Below are 20,918 nucleotides of genomic sequence, written 5' to 3' on the forward strand. Positions count from 1 at the left end.
TTCACTGGTTGTTACGATAAAGGAATCTACCGTGGTCCTATGAAGAAGGCTTCTGAATTTATAGGAGATCATGAAGTAGTTATGATTTCCTGCGAAAAGAGAAAGTGAGATGTAAGACTAGCTATGAGAAAAAGTATGCTTGTAAAAGATACATTTATGTGTCTTTTGAAGTGATGATGATATTAGCTGGAGGTAGTAGAAAATGAGGTGAGTTGTGTGATATGTGTCACATTAAGATGGATATTCAATTTAGAAGTTCAACTGAATTTGAGAATTACTTTGGATTCTAGTATTATCCAATTCACTATTTTTCTAATTCTATTAAAGATTTGTGTTATTCAATTTGTAGTGGATTTCATGATAATTATATTTGAAAATAATTTAATGGAAAATTTAGTTATAAAATGTAAAGAACTAATTATTAAGGTTTAAGTACTGATTTGAAAAAAGTTATTTACAACATTTGTTTATTAGATATGTACGTCAAACTTATTGATATGATAGATTTAGAATGTAATATTTGTTATCAATTTATATATCGTTATGATGAAATGACAAAAGTATATTATTTGATGTAATCCACATTGTCATTGGGTTTTATTATTGTTTTGTAAATAGGGTTTTTATTCATGTTTTAAAATGGCTTTATCTGTCTATATGGTATGGAAATAATTATGGTTTTATTATTTTTATCTGTAAAAAAATTGTTCTTTCCTTGTGCATTTTATAGGAAGATTCAAAAAGTTCATGAAATTTAAAGGAATTTGTTTCTATCAAATATAATTGTATTCTTTTAAAATCTAAAATGAAAGAATTAGACAAATGCATGAAAATCCTCATCAAATCATTAAAATACTTCAAAATCTATTACTTATGTATTTAATTGAACTATTTCAAAATCGGTTAAATTACTGAATCCAATATCACCTCCCAAACCTCAATATGTTTTGAGTGATTTCTACTCAGTTGACAAATGCATTACAATGCATTAAAATCATCATCAAATCATTTTAAATACTTCAAAGTTCATGTCTTCAATTGAATTATTTCAAAATCAATTAAATTACTGAATCCAATACCACCTCCTAACCTCAATATCTTTTGAGTGATTTATACTCAGTTGACATGAAAATGAGTTTGAATGCTTTATCTACAGAGTGCCCAAAACAAGCAGAAAAAAACGCTAGTTTTTAGTAGAAGATGATTGGAAAGATCAACTTTCTCCAGAATAAAACTCTGCCAAAAAGAAAAAAAAATCAGCAGAGTGCATAAACCATCGCATCCAACTCAAATTTCTCCACCTTCGGATGCTAGTGAGGATCATGAGTGCATAAAACATGCTCAGATTTATAAGAAACTTATGTTTCCGCATTGATGTTTATTGGGGTTCAATCACCGCTACTTACCATATGATGGCTTTTTGTTGTTGGTGCTCAGATTCTGGAAGGGAAATCTTTTAAACTCAAAGATCGAGTTTGATTTTATAACAAATCGTTTTATATATATTTCCATGATGATGTTACATTCGGTTCAATAACTTGGTTTATCCAACCGATCGACTGTGATCTTTGCTGATCCACCTTATGTAGTACGTGACTCCCTTTTGGGACAATTAACCAGGAAAATATTATATTTTTGCTAGTGATTGTTACACTATATCATCTCTTTTGGTATGCTCGTTACATAACTCATGACGAGCATATAGTTTCTCATCGTATTAAAAGATTATGATTATTAATAATATGATTGTAAACGACTTAAAACACCTGGATTAGGGGTGTTAGGCAACATGTCTAGGCTTCATTTTTGAAACCACGATGACAAGAACAGTTTGACTTTAAACCAGAATTAAACACACAAACTCGTTGACACATTTTTCGACAAACTCTACGATGTAAGTTAGAAAGTATGAGTTGCAAAATTATAGAGAACAGAAGATGAACGGAAAATATAGAAGAATGACACAATAAATTGTTTATCCAGAGTTTACATAGAATGACTACGTTTCTAGGGACTAGTAGGAGGCCATCCACTATAATTTTAATCACAAAGATATAGAACCTCTTTCTTTTAAGGTTACAAATTAACTTGCATGGTCAAGTGATAAGAGAACACACGAACTCCCTTTATATATATAAGAATAATCTATTAAATTAACCTAGTTGGATTAGGGCATTCGCCCCTTTCCATAAACCAATTAGGAATATTTTCAAAATATTTACCAACTTCCATAACTTCATGAAAATTCCAGGATTGTATCAACTTTCATATCCATAAAAATGATATTTTTCTTAATATGACGGTTTTGTTTTGGTTTAAGTTATTCGATTTTCTTTGATTCTATCACCAAATCTTGACAAAGCCCCTGATGGATATTTTGGCATAGTCCCGTAGCCATGGACGATTAGTCGACTTGGCCAGAGCATTTTCTGGCTTGTTAGGCACGAGCAAATTGTATGCAACCGAGTGGCCCCACTCCAACCAGCCACGAACTTTCTAGCTCCTAGTTCATGCGAACACACACGAGACTTTACATAATTGAATTACTTTTATATATCAGGTAGTAATCTGTGCTGTACAATTTTTTTTTATCAGATCGAATGTATTCATTAAGTTTTAATATTATTGATAGAAGTTGTCTTTTATCAATATTTATTTTCTTCTTTTATTTTTTTGTGCAGATCTAATGTAATTATAAGTTTAAAATCATTTGATTTTAACAATTATTAGTTTGTGATCTACAAATTAAAAACAAAGAAAGTCATTTTTTTATTTCGAAATATACTAATTGATTATATATGTATTACGAAAATAGTTTTATGAAATAATATAGTATTTTTCTTGAATTTTAATATTAATTATGTTATTACTATTTAAAATTTGTATTTTAATATAACATTTTATTAGTTAATATTGTTGTAATGTTTTTATATATGTGCTTAGTTATTTACAAAATTTTTATGAATTCAAATTAATTATGACAAATATAAGGATCATAAGATAAAATATAAATGGTTTTGATCTAAGTTTGAAGTTTTGTTTTTGGATAAACTTCAAATATAAAATTTTAGAAACTTTAAAATATATTATTGTTTTGGAGATGCTTTTGAAAAAAAAAGACATATTGACGTCGAGTTAGGGTTTCCTCTTTACTTTTGCCGACTGAACTCTTTCATTTTGCACTTATTCACGTGGAGTGTTTCCACTCATTTTCTCATTCAACATTATGGCTCCGAATGGTAACTGCGGTTTGAGCGGTGCGGGACAAGCGATTCAACTGTGGTGCGGTTCTGACAGTTATAAAAATGTATAAATATATAGTATATATAGAGATTTTTGTTACTGTTAATTGCAGGGCGAGGCGGGACGATGGTCACCATTCGAAGCCTATATCTCTCTTATCGATTAATCAAAGCGTGTTTGAAATAACTCACAATCTGACTTTTTCATGTTTTCAAAACCGACAAAATTCCGATTCAACAAATTTCTCTATTTTCTCTCGGTTAACGAAATAAAAATGAAAATTTGTGTTGATGATAAGAAGATTGAGAGGAACTATTATGGCTTCGAATGGTGACTATCGTCCCGTCCCGCTCTGCAGTTAAGAGTGACAAAAATTTCTACATATACTATATATCTATACATTTTTATAACTGTTAGAACCACACCGCAATTGAACCGCTTATCCTGTACCATTTAAACTGCAGTCACCATTCGGAACCTATATATATATTAGTTGAAACTTTATAGTTTTTTTCTTCCCGATCAAAATTTAATGTGACACTAGTGTCGCCACGAGTCTGTCCACTGGCTCTACAATAATTACACGTCCACTGGCTCTACAATAATTACACATTGACGAAAGCGATTGCTAATGCAAATCCGTAAGGATAGAGCCATAGAGGAATAGTAGTCATCGACATGCATGAAACTAGAAAGATTTCGATGGTTCCAAGGAATCAAGAATGGGTCCATCTTCCTCATTATTATAACCAATTTGTCACCATCGTTACATCCAGAACAAAACTCAAATTATAATGCAATTTGTTGTTACAGTTTGAAACTCTGAGCTGTTAAAAAAAAACTTTTTAAGAGAATTTCCATTCAAAGCGTACCATTAACTTGTAAATTGCAATATAAACAACCATTTCAAAGCATATTCTAAATTTTATTTTAGATTCTTTTTAATTAACAAGTTGCCGTTCAATTCTGTTATGTGAAAACGAAAACTAGAAAAAAAAATCAACAAACCAATTAATGTGATCTACAAACTACGCAAAACAATCGATGCATTTAATATGTGAATTGATGATACAGCAGTCTCCAATATTTGTTTCTGGGTTTTAAGCAGCCTCCAAGATTGAATGTGTAACAATCAAGGAAATTTTCAAATAAATTTGTTTGGTCTAGCGGTTCAATGCGTCATCTTGACCATCGTTAAACAATTCGCCTCGAATTATTTTCCAATGTCCATTGTCGTAATCAAACCTTCCAATTCGGCCTACAAATACAATGGTAATAGATTCTGTCTTTGAGGCTTACTAAAGCAACCGTACATGTAAACAAAAGTTACACTGAAAATATGTATGTTAGAGTCATGGTGTTTTAATCATTACAAATAGGATACTAGAATTTATAGGTCTTTACAGTACTCAATTATAACTAAACACTAAAGTTATTTTGGTTTAGTGATAATTTTATTGATGACGAACTGTACTGTTCGTCGACTATTATAAATTTAGTGGTTATCAGTTTGGCAACATCGATGTTTGGAATTTCGTTTGCAGTTGATGTGGTCGACTCGAAGATGGTATACAAGAAAAACATTAATACACAAACAAACAAAACTAACTATATTAAAAGGATAAATAGGAGGTAACAAACAATATAAAAATAAAGACAAAATCAAACAAAGGAAAATATCAAAATACTAGTACGTGCGCGCTTCTACAAGATCCCACGACGTTCTTCTTCAGCTCATGAATCATCCACATGTTTTTCCTATATAAATGCATATCCAAACTCCAAATAAGAAACGTCAACCCCTAATTAAAACCTGCAAAGCTAGTGTTCTTGTCAAAGAGTTAAATCCGATTTCATAATATATAAAATGGGAATTAAACTCAGCCGTGATCATTCAACTTCAGCAATCCACGACAACGATCATCACCAAGATCTTGAAGACCAGAAGATGAAGACGAAGATTGGTGACGGTACGAGTCAAAATCAATCAATCAACTTCAAGATTCCACTTCATTATCCAAAGTATACAAAGAGTGATTATGAGAAAATGCCAGAGTGGCAATTGGATCAGCTTTTGAGAGAGTATGGCTTGCCGATCATCGGAGACTCCAACGAGAAGAGGAAGTTTGTCATCGGGGCTTTTCTCTGGTCGCCGGAGAAGGATCACTAGATGTTATGATCTGTGTAAGGCATACTGTCCTTATTATAGTGTCTTACCCAAAAGAAACTTGTTATATATGGTGATTGTTTCTTTTTGTACTGGTTTAAATAAATGCTAACACATGATTGAAAAACATCATCTTAGATGAAAATGGAAAGTTATCCAAAAGATGTAACCTACTCTCTCAAGACTTGAAATTTTCTAAAAAAAATGCACAAGTAGGTTTAGTATATATATTGGGTCAATATTAGGCCCATTAACAACCCAAATATATAACCAATCATACGCTGTCTTCTCATCCAACTTTTCCCCAAATCTAAAAACCCCAAAAAACACACACATACAGTGGTCAGGTCATGGCGTCCGGCAAGGATTCCGACCGTACCTTAGGGTACATGACCCGGAAGGATACTGAAGTCAAGCTTCCACGCCCGACTCGGGTCAAGAACAAGACCCCTGCCCCCGTTCAAATCACCGCCGAGCAGATTCTAAGGGAAGCTCGAGAGAGGCAAGAGGCCGAGATCCGTCCTCCTAAGCAGAAAATCACCGACTCCACCGAGCTCTCCGACTACCGCCTCCGCCGCCGCAAGGAGTTCGAGGACCAGATCCGCCGCGCCAGATGGAACATCCAGGTCTGGATGAAGTACGCCCAGTGGGAGGAGTCCCAGAAGGACTACGCGCGCGCTCGGAGCGTGTGGGAACGCGCCATCGAAGGCGACTACAGGAACCACACGCTCTGGCTAAAGTACGCCGAGTTCGAGATGAAGAACAAGTTCGTCAACAGCGCCAGGAACGTCTGGGACCGAGCCGTCACGCTTCTCCCTCGCGTGGACCAGCTCTGGTACAAGTACATCCACATGGAGGAGATTCTCGGCAACATCGCCGGCGCTAGGCAGATATTCGAGCGGTGGATGCAGTGGTCACCTGACCAACAAGGCTGGCTCTCCTTCGTCAAGTTCGAGCTTAGGTATAACGAGATCGAACGGGCCAGATCCATCTACGAGAGGTTCGTGCTTTGCCATCCCAAAGTTTCGGCTTTTATCCGATTTGCCAAGTTCGAGATGAAAGGCGGGGAGGTCGCTCGTGCGAGGCACGTGTACGAGCGCGCCACGGAGAAGCTTGCAGAGGATGAAGAAGCTGAGACGCTCTTTGTGGCGTTTGCTGAGTTTGAAGAGCGATGCAAGGAGCCGGAACGGGCTAGGTTTATCTACAAGTTCGCTCTTGATCATATCCCTAAAGGGAGAGCTGAGGATTTGTATAAAAAGTTTGTGGCTTTTGAGAAGCAGTATGGTGATAAGGAAGGGATTGAGGACGCTATTGTTGGGAAGAGGAGGTTTCAGTATGAAGATGAAGTGAGGAAGAACCCTTTGAACTATGATTCCTGGTTTGATTACGTTAGGCTTGAAGAAACTGTTGGGAACAAGGATAGGATAAGAGAAATCTATGAGAGGGCTATTGCTAATATTCCACCTGCCGAAGAGAAACGATACTGGCAAAGATACATTTATCTCTGGTGAGTTTATTCTTTTTCAGCTTTGGTTTACTGATTTTTGGTATTAATGTCATTGGCTTCTTGTTAAGTTTGCTGTTTGAGTTTGATCATTGTTTGCATGACAAGATTAAGTTTAGTTATCATCTTTGTCCAGGTTTTAGCACATCATACTCCCTAAATCTCTTGAAACTTGCATTATGTGGAATGCTATTGCTGTTTGTCTTTTATTAGCAGTATTTGGTTCATTGGTTGTGTACATGGTTTGCATAAGATGTTGATCATGCTACGCATAAGTCATAACGGCATAAGAGGGTTTAGGGTTTAGTTTCCTTTTAACTCGACTGTTTGGGTTTGGTTGTCTTAGGACTTAGGCAGATATTAGTTATTAATTATGTTGATCATCTTTGCCGAGCATCTAGCACATTCAGGTCTCTAATAAATTTATTGAAACATATTCTTGCATTTTGTGGAATGCTATTGTTTGTTGTTTATCTGTCTTTTGTTAGCATATTTGGTGCTGCAATTTACTGAAACGCTGACATTGATGTAACTAATTGGTGTAGGATTAATTATGCATTGTATGAAGAGATTGAAACTGAAGATGTGGAGCGTACACGAGATGTATACAGGTACGCCTATTCTGAAACTTGTAAAGTTACATTCATTTACTTTTCACGGAGGCAGTTTAGACTGACTGTTTGTATTCGTCTTTACCACAGAGAATGCCTCAAGCTCATTCCCCACTCCAAATTTTCCTTTGCTAAAATATGGTTGCTTGCTGCACAGTTTGAAATCCGGCAATTGAATCTGGCCGGTGCTCGGCAGATATTAGGCAACGCTATTGGAAAAGCTCCAAAAGATAAGGTAATCCTAAAATTTGTCTGAACATTACATGTGTTTCATTTCAACCATATACATGGTTTACTTACGTTTGATGATTTTTTTTCTTCCTCGACAAACAGATATTCAAGAAGTACATCGAGATTGAACTCCAACTGGGAAACATAGATAGGTGTAGAAAGCTTTATGAGCGATACCTGGAGTGGTCTCCTGAGAATTGCTATGCTTGGAGCAAGTATGCTGAGCTAGAGAGGTCTCTTGCTGAGACTGAACGAGCTAGAGCTATCTTTGAGCTGGCAATATCTCAACCAGCTCTTGACATGCCCGAGCTTCTATGGAAGGTACTTTTTCTGTCTAATACATTAAAAGAATCGAGAAACCTCAGAAGACTTCTGAATCGATTGAATCATTAAACTCTCTATTTTGTGTGTGTGTGTGTGTGTGGCAGGCATACATAGATTTTGAGATAGCAGAAGGAGAATTAGAGAGGACACGAGCTTTATATGAGCGACTATTGGACCGCACAAAGCATTACAAGGTGTGGGTTAGTTTTGCAAAGTTTGAAGCTTCTGCTGCGGAACAAGAAGAAGACGAGGAAGAGGAAGACCAAGAAGAAACAGATGCTATTGAACGCAAGAAAGAGTGCATCCGACGCGCCAGAGGTAACTTTAAAACTCCGTGTTGGTATGTAATTTTTAATGATTCCTTGTCACATGCTTTAACTGTTGAGTCTCTCTATATTGTGTTATTTCTACTCAGCGATTTTCGAGAGAGCCAACAGCTACTACAAAGATTCTGCACCAGAGCTGAAAGAAGAAAGAGCTACACTCTTGGAGGATTGGCTTAACATGGAGACAAACTTTGGTAAGCTCGGGGACGTGAGTGTGGTACAATCTAAGCTCCCGAAGAAGCTCAAGAAGAGAAAGCCGATCACAAGAGAAGATGGCTCTACAGAGTACGTTTTGCTTGCATATATATATTTCCCGAGAATGTGATACTCGTATGTGATAATCGGATGGTAAGCCTAATGATTATTATTTTTGGTCATTGGCAGGTATGAAGAGTACATTGACTATCTATATCCAGAAGAATCACAAACAACGAACCTCAAGATTCTTGAAGCTGCTTACAAATGGAAGAAGCAGAAGCTTGCTACTTCTGAGGAGGAGTACGATTAACTAGAATTATAACAAAACTGTGAGTTTGTGTTTTGTATGCTTTCTTAGTTCTCTGTACATCGCCACTCATCATTTATGATTTAGCAGTAATCTTGTTATTGAGTTAGCCAAAAAAAAAACCCCATTATGTTACTGTTTTTGTTCTTTTTTTGTATAAAACCTTTGGCTTTGCGTGTTTCCGGTTTAGAAAATATGGGACATAATCTTTTGTTATGATCACGGAAATTGCAACAGTATAAAGAAAAGTTCGGTGGAGGACAACGCTCTGGTTATTATTAATACACATGCTAGCTCGTTAAGGGATGCTGATGCACAAGCAGCAGTTAAAATCGGGTAATAGGAAATTTATACTCCCATCCTAGAAAAACATTTTTACAACATTTGTTTTACTAATGATGGTTGAATAATAGTAGACCTAAAAAGGAACAAATACATTTCTATATTAGTCAAACTCATTAACGCTCAAGTCTCGCAAAACAAAATTAGTGTAACTTGGAGGTCCATATATATGTACGTATACCACGTGGGAGGGTTAACAGCCTAAACTGGATGAATGGATACTGAGCCAAATACGTCCCTTGGCCCAATACATCAACGATAGATCATATATAATTGGGTATTTTCGTAATTATAACGAAACTTGAATGGCGTTTGAGAAAACAAGTGGTGCCAAATTTTGAAGGGAAATTGCAAGACAAAAAGAAACACCTCCTTTTGATCAAAAAAAAAGAAAAAAGAAACACCTCCTAATTTTGTAATTATGTTTTTTTATTTATATTTTTTTCTTAAAAAGTATGGCACTTATACTATCAACCTCTCGTTTGATCTGTGACTCTCATCCCATTTAGCTTAAAAACTATTTTATCTTCGAATAGTCAGATCGTTGTTTCAATTTCAGTTTTCTCTGCCGGAAGGACGGACGGAGAAACAATATTAGATCCTCCGGTCAAAAATAGTCTCCAACTTCAGGTACTTCTTTTTTGTTTAATTGTGGTATGGAATCAAACGGTGGAATGTGGAGCCCAGAGTTGCATGTTTATTATTGTTTGTTAATTCCTCACCTTCCTTGTGGGGCCTGCTTTCATGTTCATGACAACCATGACGTTCGTTTCATTTTCATCCTCTTAAAAAAGTCCATTGTTCTACCATTTTTTATTTATTTCTCTAGTTTCTGATATTTAGGTCTGCGTTATATTGTTTACTTTGGAACCCTAGAGAGTCGTGAAGCACAAGTAAGCTGCGAAAAGGATGGATATGTCCTATTAATTGTTAGCTGAAAAGCTTGCTTGTGAAAAGGATTTGATGAAGAGTACTAGCTAGTTTCAAATTATGTTCTATGTGCATTGATTCTAGGATCATATGACGATTCTCTTTTTTACTTACATCCCATGACGTTTCTGTTTACTTGCTTCTTTGTGTTTATTTTTTTTATAGAGCTTCTTCTTGCTTTTTTTTTTTTAATTTCAGTTACAATGTGTTTGTTACGTCCATATAATTTTGCCACTTCATAATTGGAAAATGTTCGTGTGGTCGAGAGGACTAGATTCCAGTTTATTCTCAATGAATTGATTCAAGGATCATGTTGTATTTTTCTTTTTCTATTTTGGGTTAACTTGCATGCCAAGTTAAAAGAATGCTACTACTATGTTTGTCTGTATTCTATCCAAATAATAAATCGAATTTGTTTCTTTTTTTTTTCTTCTCAGAGTTTCTTTTACCGTTTGATCCTTCTTTTTCTGTGATTAAGCTCCTGAGCATTATAAATCAAAAAATGGAGGAGGCAAAAGAAGGTAAGTAAGAACTCTGCTTACAATGCTCATTAGTTTTAAGATTATGATGAGGCAAATGTTTCCAAAAACTCTCTCCCTATATATATGTATATGTTGCTCTACATGTGCAGAAGTGGAGAAGAAGGTTTCTACACTCTTGAAGTATATCCAAAACAAAAACAAGATCCCAAAGGTTGCTAAGAAGGAGCTTGTTGGGATCGTCAACGATCTTCACGAGCAGTGTCAGCTGCTTTACTCTGTATATCATCATGATTTGGAGAGTGGTGGAAGAAAAGGAAAACCGGCTGCTGCTGCTTCTTCATCGAGGTCTAGTTCGGATTTGGATTACTTTTCTTCAGAGGAAGTAGATATCAGCACCGGTAATGTTAGTGAAGCACTGAGCTCAGATTATGCGGCGATGCTCAGAAAGATACAAGAGACAGAGTCAACAAATGAAGATCTGAAGAGACAGGTGAGCAGTCTGAAACAGGAAATGGAACAGGCGGGTAATCTCATAGGCAAGAGAAACGAGGACAGAGAGCATTTGATGACAAAAGGTGAAGTTGCATTGTTGCGTAACCAGAAGGATGAGTTAGCATCGAAGCTGAAGAAAAAAACCGATGAAGCTTCGGAGATACATATGAAACTGAAGCGTTTGGAGGGAGAAAAAGAGAAGCGAGCTAAGGCCGAGATGAAGATTGTTGAAGAAAAGGAAGCTTTGAGGAACAAAGTTGAGAAACTTGACCATCTTAGGGAAGAGAATCACAAGATGCATGCAAGAATAGTGGAGTTTGATTCACTACAGAAGGAGAGACAGATGAAAAACATTGATGAGATTGAAGATAAGAGTAAGAAACAAGAAGACACCATTCACCGGTAATAAACAACAAAATATTTGTATTTTTATTAAGTTAGCTTGAGTTAAAATGAAGTTTGTGTGTTACCATTGAGTTTTGATTGGATGCAGGCTATCAATGGAGATCAAGGACCAAAAGAAACTTGTTAAAGAACAGAAAGACGTTATTGACAAGTTCTCAGAGGATCAGAAGCTGATGAAACGTTGGTCCATTGGTTCGAAGTTGAATACCAATCTTCTCGAGAGGAAAATGGAGGAACTATCTGAAGATTTCCAGATGAAAATGGAAGATCGTATCCGGATACTGTACAGGAGGATCCATGTAGCCGAACAAATACACTTGGAGAGCAAGAACGAGTACATGAACACACAAACACAAGGAAACAGAGGAGATCTCACTGTCTCTGAAACCCAATTCAAGAAAATCAAAGATATAGTGGAGAAAGGGCTTGCCGGACCAGAGATGGTAGTAAAGAAGCTTGAAGAAGGCGATGAATTAACGAACAAAGTCACAAGATTAGCTAAAGAGATTGATTCAGCTAGAAAGTGGGTGCATGAGAAGAACAGCAAGATGAAGCATGAGGTGGAAACTCTGGAAGCAAAGCTAGAGTGCAGTGAAGCACAAGAAACTCTGCTAAAGGAGAAGCTATCGAAACTAGAGGGGAAGCTTGGAGAGGAAGGAACAGGGAAGATGAGTGTAGAAAAGGCTATGAGAAGAATCAAAAAGCTTGAGATTAATGTGAAGGAGAGAGATGTTGAGTTGATGTGTTTGGGAGAAGAGAAGAGAGAAGCCATAAGGCAACTCTGTGTCTTGGTTGATTATCAACGTTGTCGATATGATGATCTCAAAACATCCATTTGTAAGGTTGCCCTTCAAGCATAAACTTCTCTTCTTCTTTTGTTCTTTGTTTTTCTGGGTCTTTACAATTTGTATATATTATAACTCTAAAAACACTGTATATATGTTGAAAGATTTGAATATTTTTCATTGATGTAAATAAATATTTTTGTAAACAAACATATTCCTACTTAATAAATCTTTTCATTTGTTGTGTTTGCCTTCATCCACTAAACTCTATTTTTGTTACACCATAATTAACGGCACCCCTTAACATGACTCTTAAAGGTGGAGCCCACATTTTTATTAAAATTCAGCTCCTCCTTCTCTTCCGCAAGAGGCGAGTCTGCTTTGGTTCTGGTGTTGTTTACGGGCTCCACTTCGCGGTCCGCGAATGATTCGTTTTTAATTTTTTTTTTTTTAAATCAGATAAATTAAAAAAAATAAAAAATAAGAACCCCTTAACCCCTCCTACCGTTAATCATGTTCTTAGAAGCATACAACTACACGTTTTAAATCATAAAGTTATGTTGAGTTTTAACATAAAGGATGGATTATAAGTTCATAACTAGTGAGGGCATATTTGTTGCTCAAAGAATGCAGGAAAGCGTTAATCATGAGCCAATTCATAATCCATGGGTGCGTGCCCCCAAGAACAAGACAAAAAGTCAAGATGTATATACATTAGTGGTGGCAGAAGCGTAAATAAAATGTACAACAGTCAAATGATATTTTGACAGCCATGACGTGAAGCAAAGAAATTGCGACAGTGGCAGAAGCGTAATAATCCGATAAAGAAAGGAGCGTTTGTGGAAGACAAATTTTCTCAAAAAGAAAAAAAAAAAAGATTCTCTCTCTCTCATTCGTCTTCTCAAAAATTGAAAAAACAAAATTTTATGTGCTCCTAACTGTTCTCCCACATAAGTCCAAAACCAAATCACTTTCTTCTTCTTCAATCTCTCTCCCTCCCTCGCATCGATTTTCAATTTCGTAATCTTTTCATCGTTGAAACACACAGAGATAGAGAGAGAGAGAGAGAGAGAGAGAGATTCTCCTCCTCCTCATCTCTTTCGTTTCTTCTCGATCGTTTCTCCCTAGCAGTTCCGTCTCCAGGTACAACTTCTCGATGGTTTTGGCAGCTTCGATTTCTCCGCGTGGTTTTAGATTATCGTTGATTTGAGCAAGTACTTAGGTCGCTTGATTCTTCGATTTAGCTTACGCTAGTGTTAGATGAACTGATCATCTAACATAACTTTCTTTTTCTTCGTTGATGATGATTTAATTTTTTACTGTTCTTGTTCATACCTTTGCTTCTTTTTTTCTCAAATTATTTCAGATTATTCTAATTTCACATCTGATCATTTGCAGTTAATCGATCATAGAGAGGTTATCGCTGATCTCGCAGTTTCGGTAAAGAAGCGATCAAGTTTCTAAGGTAATGTCATGAGCTTCTCTTTTCACACTTGATTATTTTGCTATCATGTTACCAAGATTTGTCATTAAGAAGCTTCCACTAATTAACTGCTTTGAATCCTCGTAACTTTTTTTCCGCAAATTTATTCCTCAGAGTTGTACATTCTTATCCATACAGGCTAAACCCATTAAGTTGATTCTGGATCTTCCCTGAAGCTTTAAGGAAAAGGGGTAAGAGAAACTAGAAACGCCTCCCTATATTTACCGTTTTACTAGCAGTAAATTCCTTTCAAAAATATACTCCATAATATATGCTTATTTAAGATCGGATCGAGATTGGTTTATTTGAAACTGAATTGTTTATGTAGTTTTTTAAAAGGGTAACATAAGAACAAAAAGTAACAACTCATATTTTCTGAGCTTATCATAGCTGTCTTTTATCGTTCTAGAGGTTTGTGCTTTTCCTAACTTGCTGAGGTGGCTCCACATGATATTTCTTGTCTCACCCAATACCATCAGTTACCAACTTAGACCCGGCACTGTAAAGGGATTACCGTTAATCCAAATTCTTATTAATTTACGTTTATAAGTTAGCCTCATCACTTGGTAAGAAGTCAGAACTAGTAAGAAATACTGAATGATTTAAGATTAAGGTTCGGACCCATGATGATCTACTGATATTCTCTGCGGGACCCACAAGTTACATTATTGCCTGTATACCTTGTCAGAGTTCTATATTATTATATTCTCTCTCTCTCTGCTGAAACCAAGATGCGGATCTATGCAGCCAAATTTATCATTAGTTTAGTAATGTTTTAGTCGTATTATATATATTTACGGGAATGAATGTGACAAGGATGGTACCTCTTTTCTTATTTAAATAATGCCATTTAATTTGAACAAGTTTGTTCTGCTGATCTTAGCGTTTCTTCTGATATGTTTCCTGTGTATTGTTCACAGATGAATGAATACTAGGTTCCCAAAACCTCTAATTGTTAAGTTGAACAAGTAATTGGAGAGACGGAAGAAAAAGATATGAGAAAGCATCGGTTTAGAGAGACCTTGAAGTCTTTCTTTGAGCCTCATTTTGATCATGAGAAAGATGAAATGCTTAAAGTAACCAAATCTGGTAATTTTCCTACGATACATGTTTTGTTTCACATGTCCAATGAAATCCGTAGCTCTTGATTTGATAAATACTTACGTGAAAAGTATTTTCATCATCTGGTGCAGAAATTGATGAAAAGGTGAAGAAAATCTTGGGAATGGTTGAGAGTGGAAACATCGATGAAGATAAATCTAAACGACAAGTGGTTTCAGAGTTAGTGAATGAACTCCACCAGGAGTACCAGTCTCTATATGATATAACGGGAGAGATTAGGAAAAAGGTCCACGAGAAAGGAGAAAACTCTTCTTCGTCGAGCTCAGACTCGGATTCTGACCATTCTTCGAGGAGGGAGACCAAGAAAAATGGAAAAGTAGCGAAAGATGACTTGAAGCAACAAATCGAAACTGCGGATCATGAGATTGCTAATCTGAAAAATAAGTTGACAACGAGTGTTGAAGAAAAAGAAGCAGTAGATTCCGAGCTTGAAGCAGCTTTGGTGAAGTTAAAAGAATCAGAAGAGATCATCAGCAATTTGAAATTTGAAACTGAGAAGTTAGAGGGCGAAAAGACAACAGCTCTGAGTGATAGCAGAGAACTACTTCAGAAACTGGAAGTTGCTGGCAGAACAGAAACTGATCTGAACCAGAAGTTAGAAGATATGAAAAAAGAAAGAGATCAACTGCAAACTGAGATAGACAATGGTATCAAAAGATTTCAAGAAGCTGAGAAAATTGCAGAAGACTGGAAAACAACGAGTGATCAACTCAAAGATGAAGCTACTAATTTCAAGCAGCAGCTAGAAGCAGCAGAACAGAGAGTTTCTGATCTGACCCGCGGAATGAGTAGTGCAGAGGAAGAGAACGAATCTCTATCCTTGAAAGTTACGGAGATTTCAGGTGAGATCCAACAGGCACAGAACACCATACAAGAACTCACTTCCGAATTGGGAGAGGTGAAAGAAAAATACAAGGAAAAAGAGAGTCAGCACTCTAGTTTGGTGGAGTTACATGAGACCCATGAGAAAGAATCATCCAGTCAAGTGAAAGACTTAGAAGCACGAGTTGAATCATCAGAGAAGTTGATTGCAGATTTGAACCAAAACCTGAATAATGCAGAGGAAGAGAAGAAACTGCTCTCTCAAAGAATCTCAGAAATCTCTAACGAGATTCAAGAGGCGCAGAACACCATAAAAGAACTCATGTCTGAGTCTGAGCAGTTGAAAGAGAGCCACAGTGTGAAAGAGAGAGAAATTTTCGGTTTGAGGGACATCCATGAGACTCATCAGAGAGAATCATCCACACGCACGAGTGAATTGGAAGCTCAACTGGAATCCTCAGAGAAGCGGGTCTCAGATTTGAGTACAAATCTAAAGGCTGCAGAGGAAGAAAATAAAGCTATCTCCTCGAAAAATGTTGAAACTCTAGACAAGCTAGAGGAGGCGCAGAAGACGATAAATGAACTCATGGCTGAGTTGGGAGAGTTGAAAGACCGACACAAAGAGAAAGAGAGTGAGCTTTCTAGTCTGGTGGAGGTACACGAAGCACATCAGAGAGATTCAACAAGCCGAGTAAAAGAATTAGTACAAGTGGTGGAATCAGCGGAGCAACAGGTTGCAGATATGAAACAGAGTTTGAACAATGCAGAGGAAGAGAAGAAACTGCTCTCTCAAAGAATCTCAGAAATCTCTAACGAGATTCAAGAGGCACAAAACACCATACAAGAACTCAAGTCAGAGTCTGGACAGTTGAAAGAGAGCCACGGTGAGAAAGAGAGGGAACTTTCTGGTTTGAGAGATATGCACGAGACTCATCAAAGAGAATCAACCACACGAGTGAGTGAATTAGAAGCTCAACTAGAATCATCAGAACAGCGCGTCTCAGATATGAGTGCGAGTCTGAAGGCTGCAGAGGAAGAAAACAAAGCTATTTCCTCGAAAATATTGGAAACTACAGACAAGCTCGAACAGGCACAAAACACAATTCAAGAACTAATCGCTGAATTGGGAGAGATGAAAGAAAGGTACAAGGAAAAGGAGACTGAGCATTCCAGTTTGATGGAGTTACATGAGACCCAGCTTAGAGAATCAGCGAGTCATGTCAAAGAATTAGAAGCTCAAGTGGAATCATCAGAGAAATTGGTTGCAGATTTGAACCAAAGCCTGAACAATGCAGAGGAAGAGAAGAAACTGCTCTCTCAGAAAATATCAGAAATTTCCAACGAGATTCAAGAGGCGCAGAACACGATACAAGAACTCGTGTCTGAGACTGAACAGTTGAAAGAGAGCCACGATGTGAAAGAAAGAGAATTTTCTGGTTTGAGGGACATCCACGAGACTCATCAGAGAGAATCATCCACACGCACGAGTGAGTTAGAAGCTCAACTGAAATCATCGGAACAGCGGGTCTCAGAGTTGAGTGCGAGTCTGAATGTTGCAGAGGAAGAAAGCAAATCCATGTCTTCCAAGATCTTGGAAACTACAGAAGAGCTCAAACAGACGCAGAACAAGGTACAAGAACTAATGGCTGAATTGGCAGAGTCGAAAGATATACACATACAAAAAGAAAGTGAGCTTTCTAGTTTGGTGGAGGTACACGAGGCACATAAGAGAGTCTCATCGAGTCGAGTGAAAGAATTAGAAGAACTGGTGGAATCAGCAGAGCAACGAGTTAAAGATTTGAACCAGAGCTTGAACAGTGCTGAGGAGGAGAAGAAAATGTTATCTCAGCGAATTTCAGAAATGTCGAATGAGATTAAGCAGGCGGAGAACACCATACAAGAACTCATGTCTGAGTCTGGACAGTTAAAAGAGAGCCACAGTGAGAAAGACAAGGAACTTCTCAGTTTGAGGGATATCCATGAGACTCATCAGAGAGATTCATCCACTCAACTGAGAGATTTAGAAGCGCAACTGAAGTCATCTGAACAAAGGGTTTCTGATCTGAGTGAAAGTCTGAAGATTGCAGAGGAAGAAAACAAAACCATGTCGACTAAAATCTCAGATACATCAGGGGAGCTCGAAAGGGTACAGATCATGTTACAGGAACTCACAGCTGAGTCAAGCAAACTGAAAGAGCATCTTGCTGAGAAAGAAGCAGAACTTGTACATCTGAAAGAGAAGGAAATCAAATCACAGTTGCAAATAAAAGAACTAGAAGCAACAATAGCGACCCTTGAGCTGGAGCTACAGTCAGTTCGTGCTCGTACAGTAGATCTTGAGACAGAGATTGTAGGCAAGACCACTGAAATTGAGCAACTGGAAGCGCAAAACAGAGAAATGGTTGCTAGAATCTCGGAACTTGGGAAGACAATGGACGAGAGAGGTACTGAACTCACTGCTTTAACCCAAAAACTTGAGGATAACGAGAAGCATTCATCGTCCACAATTGAGAGTTTGACAGCTGAGATCGATGGCCTACGGGGAGGACTAGATTCAGTGTCTCTTCAAAAGGAGGAGTTAGAGAAACTAATGGAGAGCAAAGGCAATGAAGCTTCAATGCAGATTAAGGGTTTGATGGATGAGATCGATGGTCTGGGCCAGAAAGTGGCGTCACTTGAAAGCCAGAAAGCAGAACTTGAGATCCAACTTGAGAGGAAGTCCGAAGAGAGCTCTGAATATATGAGTCAGATTAAAAATCTAAAAGATGAGATCATAAGCAAGGTCAAAGATCACGATAATATTCTAGAAGAGAGAAATGGTTTATCTGAGAAGATCAAGGGTCTTGAAGTTGAGATAGAGACTCTACGGAAACAGAGAAGTGAGCTTGAGGAGGAGCTAAGAACTAAAACAGAAGAGATTGTTCAAATGCGCGATAAGATTAACGAAGCATCGACTGAAACAGTTGCCTTAACAGAACAGATCAACAATCTGCAGGATGAACTTGATTCACTGCAGGTGAAGAAGAGTGAGACCGAAGCAGAGCTTGATAGAGAGAAGCAAGAGAAATCAGAATTGTCTAATCAGATCATTGATGTCAAAAGAGCATTGGAAGAGCAAGAAACTGCTTACAATACACTGGGAGAGGAACACAAACAGATCAGCCAACTGTTAAAAGAACGTGAGGAGATACTAAATAAGCTAGCAGAGGATCACAAAGAAGCCCAAAGATTGCTGGAGCAAACAGGTCATGAAGTAACATCCAGAGATTCAGCAATCGCAGGTCATGAAGAAACGATGGAGAGTTTACGTAACGAGCTAGAAATGAAAGGAGAGGAGATAGAAACTCTCATGGAGAAAATCAGTAACATCGAGGTTAAGCTTCGTTTATCGAACCAGAAACTGAGGGTAACTGAACAGGTGTTAACAGAGAAAGAGGAAGCTTTCAGGAGAGAAGAAGCTAGGCATATAGAGGAACAAGCATTGCTTGAGAAAAGCCTTAAGGTGACTCATGAAACATATCGAGGTATGATAAAAGAGATGGCTGAGAAAGTGAACACAACACTTGATGGGTTTCAATCAATGTCGGGAAAAATCACGGAGAAGCAAGGGAAGTACGAGAAAACGGTAATGGAGGCATCTAAGTTACTGTGGACTGCTACGAATTGGATGATAGAGAGGAATCACGAGATGGAGAAGATGAAGAAAGGGATGGAGAGGAAAGAAGAGGAGATAAAGAAGCTTGGAGAAAAGGTAAGAGAAGATGAAAAGGAGAAGGAGACAATGAAGGAGACTTTGATGGGACTTGGAGAAGAGAAAAGAGAAGCAATAAGGCAATTATGTATTTGGATTGATCACCATAGAGGTCGCTGTGAATATCTTGAAGAGATTTTGTCTAAGACCGTTGTGGCTCGAGGGCAAAGACAGTCGCAGCGAGCCTAAGAGCTCGTGCAGTGGTCGGAGACAGTACGGTACGTTGCATTTCTTTCCCTCCCCACATGAATGCGAAGAATGTATATGTGGTTCTTAGGTTTTGGTCAATCGAGAAGTTGAACTTGTGGAAAACTTCTGGTCGAGAGGATATTTTTGGTGTGTTTGTGTTGGTGTAATTTTGTTGCATTAATATTCGTTGCCCCTGTGTTTTTGTTGCTGTTGTTTTTGTAAGTCAAATTGTTTGTATTTTTTATTACTGTGGGAAAAGTTTGTTTGGTGGTGGGATTTAATGGGAATAAAAGGGCATTACAGAAATGAATTTGATATTTTACTTCTGGAGGGGTGCATTGTACAGAACGAATGATTAATGTTGTTGGTAAAATAGTATTTTTGCGTCTTTGCTATCTGCTGGATACTCCATTATTAGATAATTGTTGTTCTTGGTAGGAAAAGAATATCATGCATACACTATTGAGCCTCCCGCATTGAATTCATTTCGAGCTTTCTACACTCCATATATCACACTATGAGACCACTGTGCTGTCTAAATATTTTTGGGCGAGTGATAGAGTGAAATCGTGTGATATTATGAATGGGGGACAATCCTCTTAGACTTGGTGTTCATACTTAAAAAAAAAAAAAAAGGGTTGCAAACGTATTTTGTGTTCATACAAATAACCGAAACTTCAATAAAAACGTGTTTGTTTGCGTCCACTATGCAACAAGACAAGAACCAATCAAACTGCAACTTGCAAATCGCTGATGTTACGTTTTTAAATTTTCACACGCCTTCTTTTTGTGAGTGTGTTCATACTTCATACTAAGGTAGTTCATACAGCAAAATATATTTTTAAGAATTCAAAAGGCGTTGTGATTACACCTCTGATTTTAATGTGAGATCATACTTCAAATTGGTGTTTCATCCCCATCACTTCTAATTTTTCTTATCTATTCGAGTCGGTTTTGGATCTGGTGTTTTTGAACTGGATCCGGTCTGGGTTTTCGGATCCATATAAAATTCACAGGCCGAACTAAATTTAACCATCAAAATATTTGAATAGGTTTTAGTTTACAATATTTGGAGTTTTTAGATTTATTCAAACTGAATCCGAACACATAAAAAATCAAAAAACCGAAAAACAAGTCTTATTAAATTTAAACCCATCTATACTTACTATTTGCGAAATAATTTTTCGCATTCGAACATTCACGG

The 20,918-nt window shown here is 37.2% G+C and overlaps 4 protein-coding genes across 7 annotated transcripts; all 4 read left to right on the forward strand.

Annotated features, from left to right (window-relative positions):
- Nucleotides 1–208: 208 nt before the first annotated feature.
- Nucleotides 209–5,539, forward strand: LOC103850227. The gene has a single exon (XM_033274593.1). The coding sequence runs from the start codon at nt 5,111–5,113 to the stop codon at nt 5,411–5,413; it is 303 nt and encodes a 100-aa protein (XP_033130484.1). The 5' UTR covers nt 209–5,110; the 3' UTR covers nt 5,414–5,539.
- Nucleotides 5,540–5,684: 145 nt separating this feature from the next.
- On the forward strand, nt 5,685–9,133 carry LOC103850228 (crooked neck-like protein 1). The gene is made up of 7 exons (XM_009126947.3): nt 5,685–6,917; nt 7,460–7,525; nt 7,616–7,760; nt 7,859–8,077; nt 8,185–8,398; nt 8,496–8,691; nt 8,791–9,133. Exons 1-7 carry the CDS (start codon nt 5,761–5,763, stop codon nt 8,912–8,914), a joined length of 2,121 nt encoding a protein of 706 aa, XP_009125195.2. The 5' UTR covers nt 5,685–5,760; the 3' UTR covers nt 8,915–9,133.
- Nucleotides 9,134–9,385: 252 nt separating this feature from the next.
- Nucleotides 9,386–12,590, forward strand: LOC103850229 (COP1-interactive protein 1). 2 transcript variants are annotated; one of them, XM_033274586.1, is made up of 4 exons: nt 9,386–9,883; nt 10,097–10,704; nt 10,815–11,559; nt 11,651–12,590. In XM_033274586.1, exons 2-4 carry the CDS (start codon nt 10,548–10,550, stop codon nt 12,420–12,422), a joined length of 1,674 nt encoding a protein of 557 aa, XP_033130477.1. In that variant the 5' UTR covers nt 9,386–9,883; nt 10,097–10,547; the 3' UTR covers nt 12,423–12,590. The 2 variants fall into 2 exon arrangements, with proteins under 2 accessions (XP_033130477.1, XP_009125196.1); XM_009126948.3 differs by having other exon boundaries at nt 10,621–10,704.
- A 507-nt stretch (nt 12,591–13,097) lies between these two features.
- Nucleotides 13,098–20,102, forward strand: LOC103850230 (COP1-interactive protein 1). Of its 3 annotated transcripts, XM_033274580.1 has the most exons (6): nt 13,098–13,490; nt 13,746–13,812; nt 13,969–14,021; nt 14,751–14,919; nt 15,024–17,479; nt 17,543–20,102. In XM_033274580.1, the coding sequence occupies exons 4-6, from the start codon at nt 14,826–14,828 to the stop codon at nt 19,712–19,714; spliced, it is 4,722 nt and encodes a 1,573-aa protein (XP_033130471.1). In that variant the 5' UTR covers nt 13,098–13,490; nt 13,746–13,812; nt 13,969–14,021; nt 14,751–14,825; the 3' UTR covers nt 19,715–20,102. The 3 variants fall into 3 exon arrangements, with proteins under 3 accessions (XP_033130471.1, XP_018512204.2, XP_009125197.2); XM_018656688.2 differs by having other exon boundaries at nt 13,101–13,490; nt 14,754–14,919; nt 15,024–20,102; XM_009126949.3 differs by having other exon boundaries at nt 13,102–13,490; nt 15,024–20,102.
- The last annotated feature ends 816 nt before the right edge of the window (nt 20,103–20,918 follow it).

The sequence above is a fragment of the Brassica rapa genome, chromosome A07, assembly GCF_000309985.2.
Source record: "Brassica rapa cultivar Chiifu-401-42 chromosome A07, CAAS_Brap_v3.01, whole genome shotgun sequence".
Taxonomy (NCBI): Eukaryota; Viridiplantae; Streptophyta; class Magnoliopsida; order Brassicales; family Brassicaceae; genus Brassica; species Brassica rapa.